Below are 19,881 nucleotides of genomic sequence, written 5' to 3' on the forward strand. Positions count from 1 at the left end.
GTTGTAACATTCACAATTATGTTTGTCCTTCAAAAGATGTTTTAGTTATGCTCAATTGTGGTACAACTAAGCTACACTTTGCATTTATTGTTATTTTGCATCAAGATTAAGCACTAATGTAGTCATTTCGAAGTCAGATTACATATCTATAGTGTAATGGTACCCTGGTTATTCCTCTTTCATAACTTATTTGAATGTCCAAACAAAGAATGTTATTAAAAATACAAAAAAAAACAAAATATGAAGTTATAAATTTTGGATAATGAAATTTAGAAATTAGAGTCGAGTGAGTTTTTGAAAATTAGTTGAAATCCTTCAAGGAATGTAGTCTTGTACACCCTTGTACAATTAGAATATTTTCCTTGTACACTTAGTGTAAATACCTTGTATACTTGCACAAATTCCATAGACCTAAATGCAATGTGTGCATATGGGGGTGGGTTAACCATGTTTTCATTGTTATGGCCCAAGTAAAATGGAAAAAAATTGAATCAAATTTATGTTTTTATTCATCATTAGTGGGGTAGGTAATCAAATGAACATGTATGATGTCAAAAAAAAAATGCATGAGATAAGTGTGTCATCAAGTAATGTATGTCATCCAATGGTTTAGTTAAGAAAAGAGTGGATGACTTAAGGTCAAATTTTTTTCCCCAAACATCATGACTAGGGAAAGTACTGGAATTTTCATGTGGGAGTTAAATAAAGTGCATGATATGGGTGTACAATCCCTGGGTGATAAGGAAAATAAAGGAGTTGTTCAGAATTGATTGATATATTTCACAAAAGGTAGTCTTGTATACCTCTTATATACTTAATACATTTATCTTGTACAGTTAGTATAACGCGCTTATACAATGACACAAATTTCATATCCATCATAGTGAATGTCTGACTATAGTTGTGTTAAACATGATTCCAGTAGTTTGATTGGTAAAAGGGCGAAAAACTTTAATATTTTTTTTTTCTTTTTTTTTTCTTTTTTTGCCTAAGCATCATTCATGGGATAGGTATTTGAATTGCCATGTGCGAGTGTAAGAAAGTGCGTGAGAGGAGTGCGTTATGAAGGAATGTGTATGAGGAGAGTGTTCATTCCTTGGCTAAGGGAAATAAGATAGGGAATGGTTGAGAATCAATTAAAATCCTTCACAAAAGGGCAACTTTGTACACCCTTTGTTCAATTAATGCATAGACCTTGTATAATTATTGTAACACCCTTATACAGTGACACAAATTTTATATATATCACACAAATAAGCTCCATATATGTCTTATCCATGCTTTCATTAATTTGGTTGAAAAAATAAGGGAAAACTTAAATATGAAACCCACTCCCCAATCATCATTAGTGATATTAGTATTCAAATTATCATGTGCAAGTATACAAATGTGCATGAGACCAATATATGATAAAGGAATGTATATAAGGAGAATTCTCTAATCTTAGGTGAGAGGAAGAAGCAAGAGAGTGAATCAGAATTGATTGAAATATTTCACAAAAAGAGATTTAAAACAATTAAAACATGGTAAAAGAAATTTTAATATTTACTATTGATATTACAATATTATATCTTATTTCCTTTTTTTTTTTTTATCAATAATAACTCATATTTAAATTAGAAAGTAATTTATTTTAATAGATCAAAATATGTATAATTAATCTATTACTTTGTTAATTATGGATATATTAAAATTTTCTATTACACAAAAAAAAAAACTAATAGAGAAAATAAAATTAAAAAGATTAATAAATATTATTTAATTATTTAATTATTTAATTACTTTTCATGTAAAAGATATTAAACAAAAAAACACACAAGTGGCCAATACGTTTATTTAATTGTGAACATATTATATATTTTTATTTTATTATTAAAATAACTAATGAAAAAAATAAAAAATAATAATCAATAAATGAAATTTAATTCTTTTAATTATTTTCATATAAAAAAATAGTAAACAAGGTTTTCAATTTTCATTTTTAAAAATAGTTTTCATTTTTTAATTAAATGCATTTTCAAAAAGAGACAATATAGAAAATAAAAATTATTTTTAAAGATAAAAATAAAAACACTCCATCCATCCTCTTTCTCTCTATTTGTTTTTCTTATTTTGATAAATTTTTAATTAATTCAAATCATTAAAAAAATTCCTTAGTAGATAAATTTGCAACATTTCATGTAACTTATTATTAAAAGTCATGTTGAAAAAGTTATTAAAATAAGGAAGGAAGAAGATTAAAAGAAAATTTAAAATTTTTATTCTAGAATAGCAAAAAAAAAAAAAATTTAAAATGCATTTTAGTATAAAAGAAAAGAAAAGTGTTTTAATCATTAATTATTTACTTTTAAAATGTAAAATACAATTTTTATTCATTTAAATTAACATATTTTAAAAAAAATATTTTTCAGAATAGTTTTTGAATAATTAATGTAATTTATTTATTTATAATTTAAAAATAAAAAATAATGTTGATTTTGGATTTTTATAAAAGTGTTTAAAAGAAAATGAACAATTCAAAAGCGGTAAAAGAAGGGAGAATTTGTTGGAAGCGGGTTGTAAAGGGTATTGGAATAAAGATAAAAATGATGGGTCTCACAAACATGGCATGAGCCGAACCTTTTGTTGTTTGAGACAAATTTATTTTTGTTCATATCCCTACTTACCATCAATAATTATGGGTGAGTGGAAGAGCTCGGGTCAATTTGCGTTCCATCTTCTGTAAATCGATCAATCAAATGGGCCATACCAGCCTATCATAATAATTTGCATATGATATAACACCCACGGGTTCATCTTCCTTCCACAGGATTTTTCTCTTCTTTTTGAGCGTGTAGACTTTGCAGAAACAAGTACCGAGTCAACCCAATGAACATTTTTTAATGACAAAAAAATAAAATGCAACGTCGACAATCGGTTGGCAATGAGAGCAACATTCAGTGACTGGGTTTCATTCATATGAAGGTTTCAAGGCCTGCTGTCGGTCACCTTGTTGAGTAATGGATTCAAGATTAATTCCGGTCTCTCTTCTAATTGTTTTCATCCAAATTTCAGCTACATGGGCAAGGACAAACACTGATGATGGTGAGTCACTTCAATTATTAAATCCATTTTATTCACTTCATTCTTCCTCACCAGTTAGGTTTTGGTGTCCACTGATATCTGTTTAGCCCCATAACCAGATCCCTTATCATCTCCTCTCTAATACTTTCAAACAGTACAGCTCTGTACAGCAGTTTGAAAAACTTGAATACTGAACAGAATTTATTTTCTCTCCGGTACCTCTAGTTCTTTGAATGCTGAACAAAAGGCCACTGCGTGCCTGCCTATTTGAATGATTAAGTTTCTTTTCTTTAATTTCATAATGCAGCCACGGCTCTAGTAGCTCTCAAGGACTTATGGGAGAACTACCCACCCAGTTGGGTTGGCTTCGATCCCTGTGGCAGCAGTTGGGAAGGAATTGGGTGCTACAATCAACGTGTGATCTCCATGTAAGTACTGTTGTGTGTTTTCATCATTTAATGGTTATGGAAGATTGCCTTATTTTGCCTTCTATTCAAGATATTAGCCTAACTTCTTCCAATTTCAGAATATTAACTAGCATGGGTTTGAAGGGCGGACTGTCAGGAGACCTCGACCAGTTATCTGAATTGCAGATTCTGTAAGTCTTCCACTCATATATTTACTCCTTTTCTCAATTAAATCTCTAATCCAGATCGATTTTATACCTTCACTAGACTGTAATAATTCTTTTGTTGGTGGTAGCTGTTTCAGTTAATCTGTTTTCGTTGGAAAGTATAGTTTAGATTGATTCCTGATTATCAGCTTCTTCATATTCATTCAGGGATCTATCATACAACAAGAATCTAACGGGAAACATTCCAGCATCAATCGGGAGTTTGAAGAAGCTAACAAACTTGTAAGGAAAATCGGGCTGTTGTTAGACCATTGGTTAGTATCCAGCTTGTGTGTTATGATCCTTGTAACCATCCAATTTCTTTTAACCTTCCTTGCAGAATCCTTGTTGGTTGCAGTTTCTCTGGTCCAATTCCAGATACGATAGGATCTCTAACAGAGCTGGTCTTTTTGTAAGGATTCAATTGTGGAAGTCTTCCGTTGTTTTTCTGGAATAGTCGAGTTTAGATTGGAATGCTCTAAATTATTTTCATTTAGCATATGACAACATTTTAACAAGGGTTGTTCTGATTCTGGGTCCTTTGGATCTCCCATTGGAGGCTTCCTGCTATAGTTCATATTCCCTTAGCTTTTTACATGCTTAATGTTTTTATCTTTCACTTCATATTTTCGGTGCAGTTGCTACCTCAGCCATCATAATTGACTCTCCATTTCTATTCTCTGCAGATCTCTGAATTCTAATAGCTTCAGTGGAGGCATACCACCTTCCATTGGTAATCTATCTAAACTCTATTGGCTGGATCTAGCTGACAACCAGCTCACTGGAACCATTCCAATCTCTAATGGGAGTACACCTGGTCTGGATAAGCTCACCCACACCAAGCATTTGTAAATTCCCTTTGGATTTCTGACCCAATTAGTTGCTTCCTTTTCTTATTATGATCACTTCATTGCCTCAACATCAATAAGCAGCTAACATTCTGCCAATTGTCTACAGCCACTTTGGAAAGAACCGGCTCTCTGGCTCAATCCCCCCTAAACTTTTCAGCTCAAACATGATTCTGATACACTTGTGAGTTCTACTGAACAGGCTATTTACTAGATTCAGTATTTCAATTCTTAAATACTTAGTTTTTGGAGACTCTCACTTCTTAAATGAAGAAAGTATCACTTTAGGCAAAAATACATATTTTCTCTAATGAGGTATCTTAATTATGCAGGCTTCTTGAGAGCAACCGGCTAACTGGCAGCATCCCTTCCACACTAGGACTCGTGAAGACGTTGGAGGTGGTGTAAGTATCTGTATCACATACTAATGCATCTGTACTATTTTTCTAGAGCACTGAATTCATGTGAAGCATTTCTAACAAATATCTTCTCCGGGATACAGACGCCTTGATGGAAATTCATTAAGTGGGCCTGTTCCTGCAAACCTCAGCAATCTCACAGAAGTCAAGGAGCTGTAAGCTTACAAAGAGAACTACCAAATAAAGTTTCTATGCTGGTTTCATGAGGGAAGTCAGTCTTATCCTGCCTTGAAAATTTTCACTTTCTAAAAGGGGCTTTTGGTCATCCTTTTTCAGGTTTTTGTCTAACAATAAGTTGACTGGCACTGTGCCTGATCTTACCGGCATGAACAGCCTCAACTACATGTAAGTAGCTAACATTTTATCAACTTTATCAACTCTGTCCTCATTGTTGTATTCTACAAGATGTTGGTTTAGACCCCCAGTTAAATCTAGTAGAGAACAAGGAAAAGGAAAGGGAAATGCTGAGAATAGCCTGAGAAAAGAATCCATTTGATTGAAATGTTTTCTGCAGGGACATGAGCAACAACAGTTTTGACGTGTCGGACGTTCCTTCATGGTTGTCAACTTTGCAGTCTTTGACAACATTGTAAGTCATTTCCATCTCTCAAACACACATGCCTGGGTGGCACACAAGCCTTTTATGATAAGCTAAAAGGAGAAGATTCAGAATCCTTTGTTAATTTTGTACTGGCAGAACAATGGAGAACACAAACCTTAAAGGAGCTATCCCCGCCTCCCTCTTCAGCCTTCCCCAATTACAGACTGTGTGAGTATCAGCTTGAACTTCAGTTGCACTCTATTCAATGAAGTGGGTGTTGAAGAATCCAAACAAACATGTAGTTTCTTTATAGTTTAGCACCGCTGAGCCTTCTCATATATCTACATGTTACGAAAATGATAATTATAACCTCATTGCTTTAACATGTGATGACAATTGACAGGTCTCTAAGGAACAACATAATCAATGGCACCTTAGATTTTGGTGCTGGCTATAGCAGCCAACTACAACTCGTTGATTTGCAGAAAAATTACATTGTTGCTTTTACAGAAAGAGCAGGACATGATGTTGAGATAATGTAAGACTTATACTCCAGATGTTAGTACTAGCTTGAAACTGTTTGTCATCTGATTGAGTTAACTTCTCATTATTTTTTGCAGACTTGTAGAAAACCCAATTTGTCTTGAAGGACCAAAGAATGAAAAATACTGCATGACTTCCCAACCCGACTTCTCGTATTCAACACCACCAAACAACTGTGTGCCCTCTGTCTGTAGGTCAGATCAAATTCCCAGCCCCAACTGTATATGTGCTTATCCATACATGGGAACCCTTGTCTTCAGAGCTCCTTCCTTTTCAAACTTGGGAAACTCAAGCTACTACATATCTCTTGAGCAGCGTCTGATGCAATCTTTTCAGTCCCAGCAACTTCCTGTAGACTCAGTTTTCTTGGCATATCTAATGAAGGACTCAAATAATTACCTTCAGGTAAGCCTGAAAGTCTTTCCACATGGCCAAGATCGTTTCAATAGAACAGGGATTTCTATGGTTGGGTTTGCGCTCAGCAACCAGACTTTCAAGCCCCCATCCACTTTTGGGCCATTCTACTTCAATGGTGAGCAGTATCAATACTTTGAAGGTAATTACATATTCATTTGAAACTAAGAGAAATTTGCTACAGAGCTTGTTTATCTCATTGTGATGCATCTCTCTCTCCCTCTCATCATCTAGAGGTATCTCTATCTCCGGAACCAAATAAGTCATCAAATACAGGCATTATCATTGGAGCAGCAGTTGGTGGTTCCTTGCTTGTGCTATTATTACTCTTTGCGGGGGTTTATGCTTTTCGTCAAAAGAGGAGGGCAGAAAGGGCTACTGAACAGAGCAACCCCTTTGGTAAGACTAGGATTTGATCTAAATTAAGCCTCGTCCTGGATAGGATAGTATTTATGAGTCATTTGTCATCAAATGCAGCAAACTGGGATCAGAGTAAAGGCAGTGGTGGTATACCTCAGTTAAAAGGGGCAAGACGGTTCACATTTGAAGAGATCAAGAAATGCACCAACAATTTTTCTGACGTCAATGATGTTGGATCTGGAGGTTATGGGAAGGTAAAGTCTGATTCCCTTTTCACTACAGAATTATTTTTACATGGACCCTTTTCTTCTTTGTAGAAGTATTGCAGATGGCATAGTAGCACTTCCTCCAAAAGGGATGCTTTTAATGTTAGTTGTTATTGGTTTCTTTTAAACATTTTGGTGTCACCATTTTCACAGGTTTATAGAGCAACCCTTCCCACTGGGCAAATGGTTGCCATCAAACGAGCTAAACAGGAATCAATGCAGGGTGGTCTGGAGTTCAAAACAGAAATTGAGCTTCTATCAAGAGTTCATCATAAGAATGTTGTCAGCCTTATCGGTTTCTGCTTTCAGCTGGGTGAACAGATACTGATATATGAGTATGTCCCCAATGGTAGTCTCAAGGAATCTCTTTCAGGTACTTCCCATCTATTTCGTCACCTTGCCTATCCAATATTAATTCTGAGACCAATTGACAAATCACTTCCATATGCAGGGAGGTCAGGAATCAGGTTGGACTGGAGGAGAAGACTCAAGGTAGCACTTGGTTCAGCCAGAGGCCTGGCATATTTGCATGAGCTTGCAGATCCTCCCATCATCCATAGGGACATTAAATCAAACAACATTCTATTGGACGAACACTTAAATGCTAAAGTTGGCGATTTTGGTCTCTGCAAGCTTTTGGCTGACAGTGAGAAGGGTCATGTTACCACTCAAGTCAAAGGGACAATGGTAAGAATAGCATCTTACCCTCTTACTCAAGGAAATGCTATTTTGATATAAATGATGGACATGATCTTGGTCTCTAGAATCGTTTAAGTCATAGCCAAATCTGATAGTTACTTTAACAAGAAGAACACCTGTTGTCTATGACCTTAAGGAATAACGAGAGTTCAGCAATTCTGGAGGTTTGAGTTCATTGAAGATTCAACAGCATTGCTTAAAAAAATTTCACTGAAATTGAACTTTCTTCATTGTTGCAGGGCTATTTGGATCCTGAATATTACATGTCCCAACAGTTGACTGAAAAGAGTGATGTTTACAGCTTTGGAGTGCTAATGTTGGAGCTAATATCAGCAAGAAAGCCGATAGAGCGAGGGAAATACATCGTAAAAGAGGTGAAGATAGCGATGGATAAGACAAAAGATCTATACAACCTTCAGGACCTTCTTGACCCAACCCTGGGCACAACACTTGGAGGTTTCAACAAGTTTGTGGATCTAGCACTGAGATGTGTTGAAGAATCAGGAGCTGATAGGCCTACAATGGGTGAGGTGGTGAAAGAGATTGAAAACATCATGCAGCTGGCTGGTCTGAATACCAATCCTGAATCATCCTCTGCTTCAGCAAGCTATGAGGAGTCAAGTACGGGTACTTCCAGCCATCCCTATGGCAATAATTCCGCTTTTGATAATAGTGTGGGCTATTCCCCTTCCACAGTACAGCCCAAGTGAGCACAGGTGTCATTTTATGTTTCTTGCCTGCCTGAATTTGTGTGGAACTTGTAATGTTTGTCGAGCCTTCTTGATGTTTGCATCATATGGTGAGAACAACACTGACTACATGGATTGTATATATGATGGAAGGCGTGCAATTCCAGTATGATACCCTGTGAGTAAATGAAAAGGAAGAGCCTCAAAGATATGAAGGAAATTCATCGTATTGTTGCAGAAATCCTTGGTTAAGCTTGTGGTTTGCATGCCCTCTGCAGAGAGTACGCAGTTGCTTTTCATGCCAAGGAAGTAATTCTAGGAGACCTATTTTCCATGTGAAGAGCTGGCTGAATTTTCCTGTTTTGAGGTAAAATTTCTGTTTTGATATATCGATGCGATATGAATATATCTCACCAAGTCATTGGTATGTTATCATTTTGTGTTAATGCTTCATGATAGCTTTAATTTAGGAATGTTAAGTGGGGCTCTGTGCAAAAAGGGCCCAAACTTCCATTACTGTAGCATCAGCTAGGACTACATTCAATCATTTTAGCTACCAATCTTCTTTTTTTTAAAAGATTTAAGAAAAAAAAAACACAACGTACACCCAATCAAAACGTTCATTATGAAGACAACTAAGTACAAAATTTCATTTAATCCAATTTCACCCATCATTCCTTGATGATTTGACTAACAACTTCTACCCTTTGCTACCAGTCTTCTTCTTTCAAAGCACACTTCAAGTTAACATTAGACTTGATTTTAGCTACCAATATTTAAAAAAAAAAAAAGATAAAAAAAAAAAAAACACAACGTACACCCAATCAAAACGTTCATTATGAAGACAACTAAGTATAAAATTTCATTTAATCCAATTTCACCGATCCTTCCTTGATGATTTGACTAACAACTTCTATCCTTGGCTACCAGTCTTCTTCTTTCAAAGCACGCTTCAAGTTAACATCAGACTTAATTTTAGTTAACTTTCAATGAAGAACAAGATGAGTTATACCTCAATCCAATAATAATAATAATAACAACAACAACGAAGAACAAGATGAGCTATACCTCAATCCAATAATAATAATAATAACAACAACGAGAGATGGGATGAAAGAACTAAATACATCAGCTCATATTTTAAGAGAAAATCCAACCAAAAACAATTTTGATGTTCAAATATGATGGATTTTTTTAAGAAAACAAATACACCCAACTTGGAATAAGAGGAACTCAAAATTCAACACGAGTTCCTCTTATTCCTAAAACGACAATTGGGGTTTAAATAGTGAGAAAAGAATCAATGCAATGGCTAAAATTTCGCACAGCCCTAGAGATAGATTTGTCAGGCTTAAACTGGATCAATCTTGAAGTAAGGCACAAAAAAACTTAGCCAAAAAGAGCTGCCCAGTAACCTCCAACAAAAAAAAAAAAAAAGCGAAGATAACCATTAATTTGAATAGCATGATGAATTAATTTCGGTCCCTCCACTACCTTATCTACTTATCTCCTCATTTAAGCACTTCCAACAACCTTGATGTTTTATTAGGCAGGTGGCTTAATAGAGATCCAAAAAATCCTAGTTACAAATACACACATACATCTTTGCTGGTTGACACGACTGAAAACAATCCCCCACCAGTAGTTACAATCTCATCTGTAGGGTAGAGCCTCAGAAGAGCCGTGAGTGATTTCAAATTTAGCTTATCTTCTCACTAAACTTGTTTAGGATAGTATTTTACTTTCTGCACGTATGATTGGAAGTTTTTACTATGATAGGATTGAAAATGAAACTATAAAAATATTTATTAAAGATAAAGAGAGTTATAATATTTTAATATTTTGAATTAAATATAAATGTCCTTTTCATAGAAAATATTGGTCCCCTCCATGACTTATTGGGAGTGTGAGACTCCCAGTCTTCTTTCATCTTCAATGCTATTTTTAACTTTGGAAAGCTCTTTCAAACATACTTGGGAGCTACATGCTAAAAGTAGCGTCAAGATTTGGAATGTAGGTCCTACATCAATGTTCGAAAAAATTGAATGACTTGGGCCTTTGTGTTTTAGAAAAGTAGAAAGAATCGTACTCTTTCTCAAATATGATATGAAGGGTACTAAACATCAAAACAATTACCTCATAGCAAACTAGAAAAATTACCCATCTACTTTCACACATGTCTCAATTTACTCCCTCTTGTACCATGCTTAAATGTTAAATAGTTCATTTTGTAAAGATTTTTCATAAAAATTAGGTGGAAAAATTCATATGACTAATACCTAAACAAATTGTACACATTCAATAAATCATATTAAAGCTCGTGTAAATGTAAATATAATTATTATATGACCTTTTTCTAAAGATGCAACTTTAATGGATCGGTTTGACCCAATCTAACATTCAGGTGAGTTTGGATAGTTATTTATGATACTCAAATTGAATTTTGGTTAAATCTTTTTAATTTGAATTAAATTTGAGTTGAATTCAAACCTAACATAAAAGTCCTGAACCAAATTTTATATTTTTATATTATTAATGTAATAATATTTATTTGTTAGATTTTTAAGAAAAAAATATCAAATTATAATTATATAATATATATTTATTCATTTTTTTTATAAAGATATTATATAAATTTATCATTGCTTTTTTATTTTTATCTTAAAATTTTGTTTCAATCAACTCAAATTTAATTTAACTAATCCAACTCTAATTTAATCAATCTAAATTTAGAAAAATACGGTTAAATTAGGTTTTGGTTGAATGCCTAAAATTAGAGATCAGGTTGGATAAAGTTTAAAGGTTTATTGTTTCTTAATTTGAATTGGTATCATATTAGCCATTAATCGGATTCAACCCACCCAAATTACGATCTTGAAATTTTACTCTTTTCATTAAATTCTAATGAAAGCCCTTAATATAAAAGCCTATTTGAGATTTGAGCATAGTATAACAATGACATAATTGTTTCCAACAAAAAAGTTTAGGAAGAAAATTTAGACATAAGTAAAAATATAAGAGTGATTTTTCTAATTCACTCTAAGAAAGAATTACTTGTACATGTACCTAAAAAGTTATTTTAAACACGCAACAAGGTTAGAGACCTGTAGATTTAAAAAGTATTCTAGCACTTATGACGTAGCTTGTAGCCGTTTGGATCACGGGAAGTAGGGAAAAAGGTGGGGTTACTTTCCTGTAGTCTATGATATGACTAGAGACGCAGAAATTTCAGTTTGAGATGGAATTAAAAAAAAATGAAGGGAAGCTTGCGCAAGCATAGAAGGTTCAAAAAATGGTTTTCAGTAATGAGTTGTATGAAAACCCCTAAAGATATTCAATAGTTTACTGGGTTTGAGCTTGACCCAAGAGAAAAGAAAAGAAACCTTTGGAATAGTGTAAAGTCCACGAGTACTTGAGATCAAATTAAAACACTGGCGGCTCAGAACAGAGCGATGTCATCATCAACATCAATTCCAACTCCAACTCGAAGACAGTAAAGATAGTTTCCAAGGGCACAAACACAAGGGAAAGAAAGGCCCATGAAAATTCCAAAGCTATTAAATTAAATTGCACTCTCTTTGAAAGTTCACTGTAGTTGAAAGTTGTTTTGGATTATTATGAGACAAGGACCTGAAAGCTTATTTTCTTCATTAATCTTCAACAAAAATCACCAATCAAACAACGGCCTTTACCAACACGTCGTGATAATTTGCGGATAACAGAATGCCACCCACTGACTCATCTTTCTTCCACATGATCTTTTCTTGCTTTTTTGTAACAGTAGTGTTGACGTTGCAGGAAAAATATACTGAGTCAACCCCATGAACTTTTCTTACTAAAAAGGATAAGGAAAAGCACATGTAAATCTTCAACATTCACTTGGCTGGGAATCAGAACAACATTCGACAACTGGGTTTCGTTCATATGAAGGTTTCAAGGCCTTTTTGTTGGTCACTTTGTTGAGTAATGGATTCGAGATTAATTCTGGTCTCTCTTCTGATTGTTTTCATCCAACTTAATTCGGCTACATGGGCAAGGACAAACACTGATGATGGTAGGTTACTTCAATTATTACATCCACTTTCTGTTCTTGATTCTTCCTCGCCAGTTAGGTAGGTGTTCACTCATCATATCTTTACGAGAGCTTTCTATCGTCTATTTAGCCTCAAAAACATCTAGCTAGCTCCCTTTTCACGTCTCCAATATTCTCTCAGATTCATCTAGTTCTTTAACGGCTGAAAGAAGGTCCCTGCCTGCCTATTTGGATGATTATGATTAAGAATCTGTTTGCAAGCGCTTCTAACCTTTCTAGCTCTTGAAAATTTTGATCAAAAGAGTTGTTTTCAAGTAATAGAAAGACTACAGATACTTCTTAAGATGATCACTATCAAATTAGTTGCTGCCAGAAGGTGTTTTGAAGAACGCTGTAGAGAAAAGATCACAAAATAACTGCGTAGACTAGTTCTGTATGCATGCACAGATGTCCTGATGATTTGGGGTAGGTTGAGTACTTGGAACTGAAATTGCTTGGTCTATCCAGGAAGAGGCCAAGTGCTATGGAGGCCATACCTTTTCCAAAAGTGCTTTTTGCATAACAAGTCAAAGTTCAGGAGTTAAACGTGGTTTCTTCTTCAATTCCTTTTCTTTATTCTATCTCTCTGGAATAGAATGGAAGGTGTCTGGTTTATGATTAATTAGGTTTTTGTTCACTGAACTGTCGAAAGTTCTATTGTATTTTGCTTTTATTTAATTTCTTTAATTTCACAATGCAGAAACAGCTCTAATAGCTCTCAAGAGTATGTGGACGGACTACCCACCCAATTGGGGTGTTAATGATCCCTGTGGAAACAGATGGGAAGGAATTGTGTGCTTCAAGGAACGTGTGATCTCCGTGTAAGTACTGTCACTGTTTCCATCATTTAATGGTTATGGAAGATTGCTTTATTTTGGCTTCTCATATTCTTGAGATTAACCTCACTGCTTTCGATTTCAGAATATTAACTAGCATGGATTTGAAGGGTGAACTATCAGGAGACCTCCAGGGATTATCTGAATTACAGACTCTGTAAGTCTTCTACTCATATATATTTCCTCTTCTCTAAACTAAATCTCTAATCCAACACCATTCAATGCCTACACTAGATAACGATTCTTCTTCATATTCATTCAGGGATCTATCTTACAACCAGGGTCTAACAGGAAGCATTCCATCATCAATTGGGAACTTGAAGAAGCTAACAAACTTGTAAGGATATTCTGATTGTTGTTTGAGAATTGGCTGTTATCAAGCTTGTGTGTAATGATCCTTGCAACTAACCAATTTCTTCGTATCTTCCTTGCAGAATCCTTCTTGGATGCAGTTTCTCTGGTCCAATTCCAGATTCAATAGGATCTCTGACAAACCTTGTTGTTTTGTAAGGATTCAATTGTGGAAGTCATAGCATTAGGCCAGTGTAGACTGGAATGCTCTAAATTATTTTCATTTAGTATATGACAACATTTTGACTCCCTGCTATAATTCACATTTCCCTTGTCCTTTACATGCTTAATATTTTCATCTTTCACTACATATGTTCGGTGCATAACTGACTCTCCATTTCAATTTTCTGCAGGTCTCTGAACTCTAATAGCTTCAGTGGGGGCCTACCACCTTCCATTGGTAATCTATCTAATCTCAATTGGCTGGATCTAACCAACAACCAACTCACTGGAACCATTCCAATCTCTAATGGGATGACATCTGGTCTGGATAAGCTCATCAAAGCACAGCATTTGTAAATTCTCTTCGCCCTTCTGACCTAATTACTTCCTTTTCTTATTGTGACTTCATTGCCTCAACATTAGTAAGCATCTAACATTCTGTTGTCAATTGTCTACAGCCACCTTGGAAAGAACCAGCTCTCTGGTTCAATCCCCCCTGAACTTTTCAGCCCAAACCTGACTCTGATACACTTGTGAGTTCTACTGAACAGGCCATTTACTGATTCAGTAGTTCAATACTTAAATACTTAGTTATCGCTTTAGGCAAAAATTCATAACTTCTCTAATAAAGCATCTTGTGTAGGCTTCTTGACAACAACAAGCTTACTGGCAGCATCCCTTCCACACTTGGACTTGTGAAGGCTTTGGAGGTGATGTAAGTATCTGTTTCACATACAAATATATATGTACTGATTTTTTGGGTGCTCTGAATTTATGTGAAGCATTTTTAACAAATATCTTCTCCTGGATACAGACGCCTTGATGGCAATTCATTAAGTGGGCCTGTTCCTTCGAACATCAGCAATCTTACAAATGTCAGTGAAATGTAAGCATACAAAAAGAGAGAACTACCAACTACAGATTCCATGCTGGTTTCATGAGGGAAGCCAGTCTTATCCTGCACTGAAATTTTTCACTTTCTAAAAGAAGCTTTTGGTCATCCATTTTCAGGTTATTGTCCAACAATATGTTGACTGGCACTGTGCCTGATCTTACCGGCATGAACAGCCTCACCTACCTGTAAGTAGCTAACATTTTATCAACTTCTAAAAGACATTGCTTTAGACCCTATTTGAATCTTGTAGAGAACAAGGAAAAGGACAAGGAAATGCATAAAAAAGCTTGAGAAAGGAGCCATTGACTCGAATATTTTCTGCAGGGACATGAGCAACAATAGTTTTGATGCATCCGAAGAGGTTCCTTCATGGTTCTCACATTTGCCGTCTTTGACAACATTGTAAGTCATTTCTATCTCTCTAAGCGTGAAGCTAAAAGGAGAAGATTCACAATTCTTGATTAATTTTGTACTGGCAGAATAATGGAGCACACAAAACTTGGTGGAGCTCTGCCTGTCTCCCTCTTCAGCCTTCCCAATTTACAGACTGTGTGAGTATGACCTTAACCTTGCGTGGCACTATATTCATTGAAGTGGGTGTTGAGGAATCCAAATAAACTTGTAATTTCCTCATATTTTAGCACAGCGGAGCCTTTTCATATATCTCTATATTATGAAAATGATAAATCATAAGCTCATTGCTATAACATGTGTGACAGGAAACTAAAGAACAACCGGATTGATGGCAAACTAGATTTTGGTCCTCACTATACCAACCAACTGCAACTCGTGGATTTGCAGCAAAATTCCATTACTGCTATGTCTGCGATTCCACAAATAACAGAACCCGAATTTAAATTAATGTAAGACCTACACTAGAGATGTTATTACTGGCTTATAATTGTTTGTCATCTGATTCAATTAACTTTCCATTATTTTTCGCAGACTTGCGGATAACCCAATTTGTCAGGAAGGAGCAAATACTGAAATATACTGCAAGATTTCCCCATCCATCACGCCATATTCAACACAACCAAACGACTGTGTGCCCCCTTCCTGTAGTCCAGATCAAAATTTCAGCCCAAACTGTAGATGTGCTTATCCATACATGGGAACCCTTGTCTTTAGAGTTCCTACCTTTTCAGACTTGGGAAACCGAAGCCGATACAAAGATATTGAGCACCTTCTGATGTTTTCTTTTCAGTCTCTGAAACTTCCTGTAGAGTCAGTTTCCCTGACTGACCCAATGAAGGGCTCAAATGATTCCCCTGAAGTAAGCCTGGAAGTCTTTCCATATGGCCAAGATCGTTTCAATAGAACAGGAATTTCTGCGGTTGGGTCTGCGCTCAGCAACCAATCTGCACCATTCTACTTCAAAGCTGATCTGTATCAACACTTTGAAGGTAATTACATATTCATTTGAAACAAAGAGAAATTTGCTGCAGAGTTTGTTTATCTCATTGTTATGCATTTCTCTCTTCCTTCTCATCCTCCAGAGGCACCAAAAAAGTCATCAAACACCGGCATCATCATTGGAGCAGCAGCCGGTGGCTCCGTGATTGTGCTATTATTACTCTTTGCAGGGATTTATGCTTTTTGTCAAAAGAGGAGGGCAGAAAGAGCAACTAAACAGAGCAATCCTTTTGGTAAGACAAAGACTAGATCTAAATTAACCCTCTTCCTGGATGGGGTGGTATTTATGAGTCATTTGTCATCAAATGCAGCAAAGTGGGATCAGAGTAAAGGCAGTGGTAGTATTCCTCAGTTAAAAGGAGCAAGAGGGTTCACATTTGAAGAGATCAAGAAATGCACCAACAATTTTTCTGAAGCCAATGGTGTTGGATCTGGAGGCTATGGGAAGGTAAAGTCTGATTCTCTTTTCACTACAGAATTAGTTTTACATGGACCCTTTTCTTCTTTGTAGAAGTATTGCAGATGGCAGACCAGTCTGCTTTGGACCCCTCCGAAAGGGATGTCTTTAATGCTAGCTCTGATTGTTATCTTTTGAACATTTTGTTGTTACCATGTTCACAGGTGTATAGAGGAATCCTTCCCACTGGGAATATGGTTGCCATCAAACGAGCTAAACAGGAATCAATGCAGGGTGGTCTGGAGTTCAAAACTGAACTTGAGCTTCTATCAAGAGTTCATCATAAGAATGTTGTCGGCCTTGTAGGTTTCTGCTTTGAGCATGGTGAACAGATGCTGGTATATGAGTTTGTCCCCAATGGTAGTCTCAAGGAATCTCTTTCAGGTACTTCCCATCTATTTCTTCACCTTCTCTATCCAATGGTAATTCTGACACCTATTGACAAGTCAGTTTCATACCCTATAATAATCAAATGCCATTCCTGATCATACAAGAAGTCATGTTATTCATCACAAAGCATCAAAGAAAACCAAAGGATACTGAATGCAAGCTTAACAAAGTTTACCTGGTTTATGTCCACCTATGCAGGGAAGTCAGGAATCAAGTTGGACTGGAGGAAAAGACTCAAGGTAGCACTTGGTTCAGCCAGAGGTCTGGCATATCTGCATGAGCTTGCCGAACCTCCCATCATCCATAGGGACATCAAATCGAACAACATTCTATTGGATGAACGCTTAAATGCAAAAGTTGCTGATTTTGGTCTCTGCAAGCTTTTGGCTGACAGTGAGAAGGGTCATGTTACCACTCAAGTCAAAGGGACAATGGTAAGAACAGCATCTTACCCTCTTACTCAAGGAAGGAGAATGCTATTTTGATATAAATGATGGAACATGATCTTGGTCTCTAGAATCGTTTAAGTCATAGCCAAATCTAATAGTTACTTTAACAAGAAGAACGCCTGTTGTCTATGACCTTAAGCAATAACGAGAGTTCAGCAATTCTGGAGGTTTGAGTTCATTGAAGATTCAACAGCATTGCTTAAAAAAAATTCACTGAAATTGAACTTTCTTCATTGTTGCAGGGCTATATGGATCCGGAATATTACATGTCCCAACAGTTGACTGAAAAGAGTGATGTTTACAGCTTTGGAGTGCTAATGTTGGAGCTAATATCAGCAAGAAAGCCGATAGAGCGAGGGAAATACATCGTAAAAGAGGTGAAGATAGCGATGGATAAGACAAAAGATCTATACAACCTTCAGGGCCTTCTTGACCCAACCCTGGGCACAACACTTGGAGGGTTCGACAAGTTTGTGGATCTAGCACTGAGATGTGTTGAAGAATCAGGAGCTGATAGACCTACAATGGGTGAGGTGGTGAAAGAGATTGAAAACATCATGCAGCTGGCTGGTCTGAATCCCATTATTGAATCATCCTCTGCCTCAGCAAGCTATGAGGAGTCAAGTACGGGTACTTCCAGCCATCCCTATGGCAATAATTCCGCTTTTGATAATAGTGTGGGCTATTCCCCTTCTACAGTACAGCCCAAGTGAGCACAGGTGTCATTTTATGTTTCTTACATTAAACTTGTTAGTACTTGGCTGGTTCTTTCTGCTTAGGAGTTATCTTTATCTCCTGCCTATGTGGTGGCCTCTCCATCCAGCCTTGAACTTGTATGGAACTTGTGATGTTTGTTGAGCCTACATAATGTTTGTATCATATGGTGAGAACAGTACTGAGTACATAGGTTGTGATGGAAGGAGTGAAATTCTTGTATGATACTATATATAAATAAATAAAAGGATTACCTTGAAAGATACAAAAGAAATTCGTAATCTTGTTGTAGGAATCCTACACTAACTTTGTGGTTTGCAAGCCCTCTACAAAGAATAGTTGTTTTTCATGCCAAGGAAGTGATTCTAGTGTTGGTGCACAACCTTTCTAGATGTGATGATCCAGTGACTATCCAGGTCATTTGCCAATCTTCTAGTGTCACTTCCTCTATTGGTGGGTGCGTGTGTCTTGGCTATGTAGGAGAAGGATCTCTTTCTTCTATTCTTCTTCCTCCTTTATAGGCTTGAGTCAGACGTTCGAGGTTGCATGGTGTACATGATTGACTTGGCAGACTTGTGTCAGGTGGCACATGACAGGCAAACCCTGATGCTTATTGCTAATATGACAAGATGAGGTTTTTCTTTACGATTTGTTCCTTATACACGACTTGTTGTTGCCCTCGGTATCTATGCCACATGATCCATGTTGGCGGCCTGATAGCTTCTTCTTGGTAATCAATTTGTTAGTTCTTCTAAGATCGATCAGGGTGGGCTCTCAACAAAATTCGACCAATACAACATCCAAGTACCCCTTCCTAGCAAAATTCACTACCCTTTAGAAGGCAGCTTTTGTAGTGAAATCCACCACCCTACTTGAGCGGGTGGGTAGACCCACAAGTTGGTTGTCTTCTAGGGTCGTTACCTACATCTAGCATATACCTTTTCCATTCACAAGTTGCCAAAAATTGTTAAAGTCTTCTTTTCATCATCAAGTAGAAAAGGAGGTTGGTTATGAAGGTTCTTATGAGGGACCTTACCACAAGTGAAGTGATTTACAGCTGAAGTGATATTTTGCATCTTCATTGCCCTCCTGCCTCCACTTCTTCTAGACAAAAGACTTGAAGAGTAAAGGCTCATTCTTGGGAAAATAGTGTCAAAAAATAGTGGTTATCCAAGAGGTTGCTTCTTGTGTTAGTCCTTCCTTTGAAAGAGTAGGCCTAAAAGGCTAAGTTATTTATCTTTTATAAACTATCTTTGGTCAAGTAGTTTCTTGCAGATGTTGAGCTTGCCCAAGTTTAGTTTGAGGAGTCATATTGAAGCGAGAAGTGTGATCGAAAGTTAGCATAGACACCTTTGTTTTTTGTTCTTGTTCTCATGCCACAAGTTTTATTGGATGGTTCCTAGTAGATTTGGTTCAAGTTAAGGATGGTGGTTTGTCCAGATCTGATCTTTGAAGTAGTTGTTTTTCTTGTCACTAGCCTTCTTCAACTTTTTGATTTGTACTTGGTTGTTTTTTGCTCCACTTAGGTGCTAAGTACTCATATGATGGAGATGCCAAAAAAGTTAAGTTAGTGTTGAGGTGGTTCTAAGCATTATAGTTGAATTTGGTTGGGAAGTACATGACATAGCTCTTAAGGGCTTGGCTTGTGATGATGCAAATCTTTTAAGAATTGTACATGATAAGGTCA

General features: G+C 36.3%; 2 protein-coding genes across 4 annotated transcripts; both read left to right on the top strand.

Annotated features, from left to right (window-relative positions):
* The first annotated feature begins 2,820 nt into the window (after positions 1–2,820).
* LOC117926938 (probable leucine-rich repeat receptor-like protein kinase At5g49770) lies at positions 2,821–8,901 on the top strand. The gene is made up of 19 exons (XM_034846270.1): positions 2,821–3,084; positions 3,371–3,491; positions 3,590–3,661; positions 3,845–3,919; positions 4,017–4,088; positions 4,363–4,524; positions 4,634–4,708; positions 4,857–4,928; positions 5,027–5,098; positions 5,220–5,288; positions 5,458–5,532; positions 5,641–5,712; positions 5,888–6,022; positions 6,105–6,583; positions 6,676–6,840; positions 6,919–7,055; positions 7,221–7,440; positions 7,519–7,754; positions 8,006–8,901. Exons 1-19 carry the CDS (start codon positions 3,000–3,002, stop codon positions 8,474–8,476), a joined length of 2,865 nt encoding a protein of 954 aa, XP_034702161.1. The 5' UTR covers positions 2,821–2,999; the 3' UTR covers positions 8,477–8,901.
* Positions 8,902–12,269: 3,368 nt separating this feature from the next.
* On the top strand, positions 12,270–18,455 carry LOC117927180 (probable leucine-rich repeat receptor-like protein kinase At5g49770). Of its 3 annotated transcripts, none has more exons than XM_034846613.1 (19): positions 12,270–12,509; positions 13,228–13,348; positions 13,449–13,520; positions 13,626–13,700; positions 13,798–13,869; positions 14,068–14,229; positions 14,335–14,409; positions 14,520–14,591; positions 14,691–14,762; positions 14,888–14,956; positions 15,096–15,173; positions 15,251–15,322; positions 15,491–15,634; positions 15,717–16,174; positions 16,268–16,417; positions 16,496–16,632; positions 16,806–17,025; positions 17,230–17,465; positions 17,723–18,455. In XM_034846613.1, exons 1-19 carry the CDS (start codon positions 12,422–12,424, stop codon positions 18,191–18,193), a joined length of 2,844 nt encoding a protein of 947 aa, XP_034702504.1. In that variant the 5' UTR covers positions 12,270–12,421; the 3' UTR covers positions 18,194–18,455. The 3 variants fall into 3 exon arrangements, with proteins under 3 accessions (XP_034702504.1, XP_034702505.1, XP_034702506.1); XM_034846614.1 differs by lacking the exon at positions 12,270–12,509 and adding an exon at positions 12,565–12,953; XM_034846615.1 differs by lacking the exon at positions 12,270–12,509 and adding an exon at positions 12,966–13,130.
* The last annotated feature ends 1,426 nt before the right edge of the window (positions 18,456–19,881 follow it).

Source organism: Vitis riparia, chromosome 12 (genome assembly GCF_004353265.1).
Source record: "Vitis riparia cultivar Riparia Gloire de Montpellier isolate 1030 chromosome 12, EGFV_Vit.rip_1.0, whole genome shotgun sequence".
In the NCBI taxonomy this organism is placed as follows: domain Eukaryota; kingdom Viridiplantae; phylum Streptophyta; class Magnoliopsida; order Vitales; family Vitaceae; genus Vitis; species Vitis riparia.

Excerpts from the sequence above, each read along its gene's own strand:
- LOC117926938 (XM_034846270.1), top strand. The coding sequence starts at position 3,000 with ATGGATTCAAGATTAATTCCGGTCTCTCTTCTAATTGTTTTCATCCAA. Across the intron at positions 5,713-5,887 it reads CTTCCCCAATTACAGACTGT|GTCTCTAAGGAACAACATAA; the intron begins GTGAGTATCAGC and ends GACAATTGACAG. Across the intron at positions 6,584-6,675 it reads GCAGTATCAATACTTTGAAG|AGGTATCTCTATCTCCGGAA; the intron begins GTAATTACATAT and ends CTCATCATCTAG.
- LOC117927180 (XM_034846613.1), top strand. The coding sequence starts at position 12,422 with ATGGATTCGAGATTAATTCTGGTCTCTCTTCTGATTGTTTTCATCCAA. Across the intron at positions 14,230-14,334 it reads CTCATCAAAGCACAGCATTT|CCACCTTGGAAAGAACCAGC; the intron begins GTAAATTCTCTT and ends AATTGTCTACAG. Across the intron at positions 14,763-14,887 it reads CTTACAAATGTCAGTGAAAT|GTTATTGTCCAACAATATGT; the intron begins GTAAGCATACAA and ends ATCCATTTTCAG.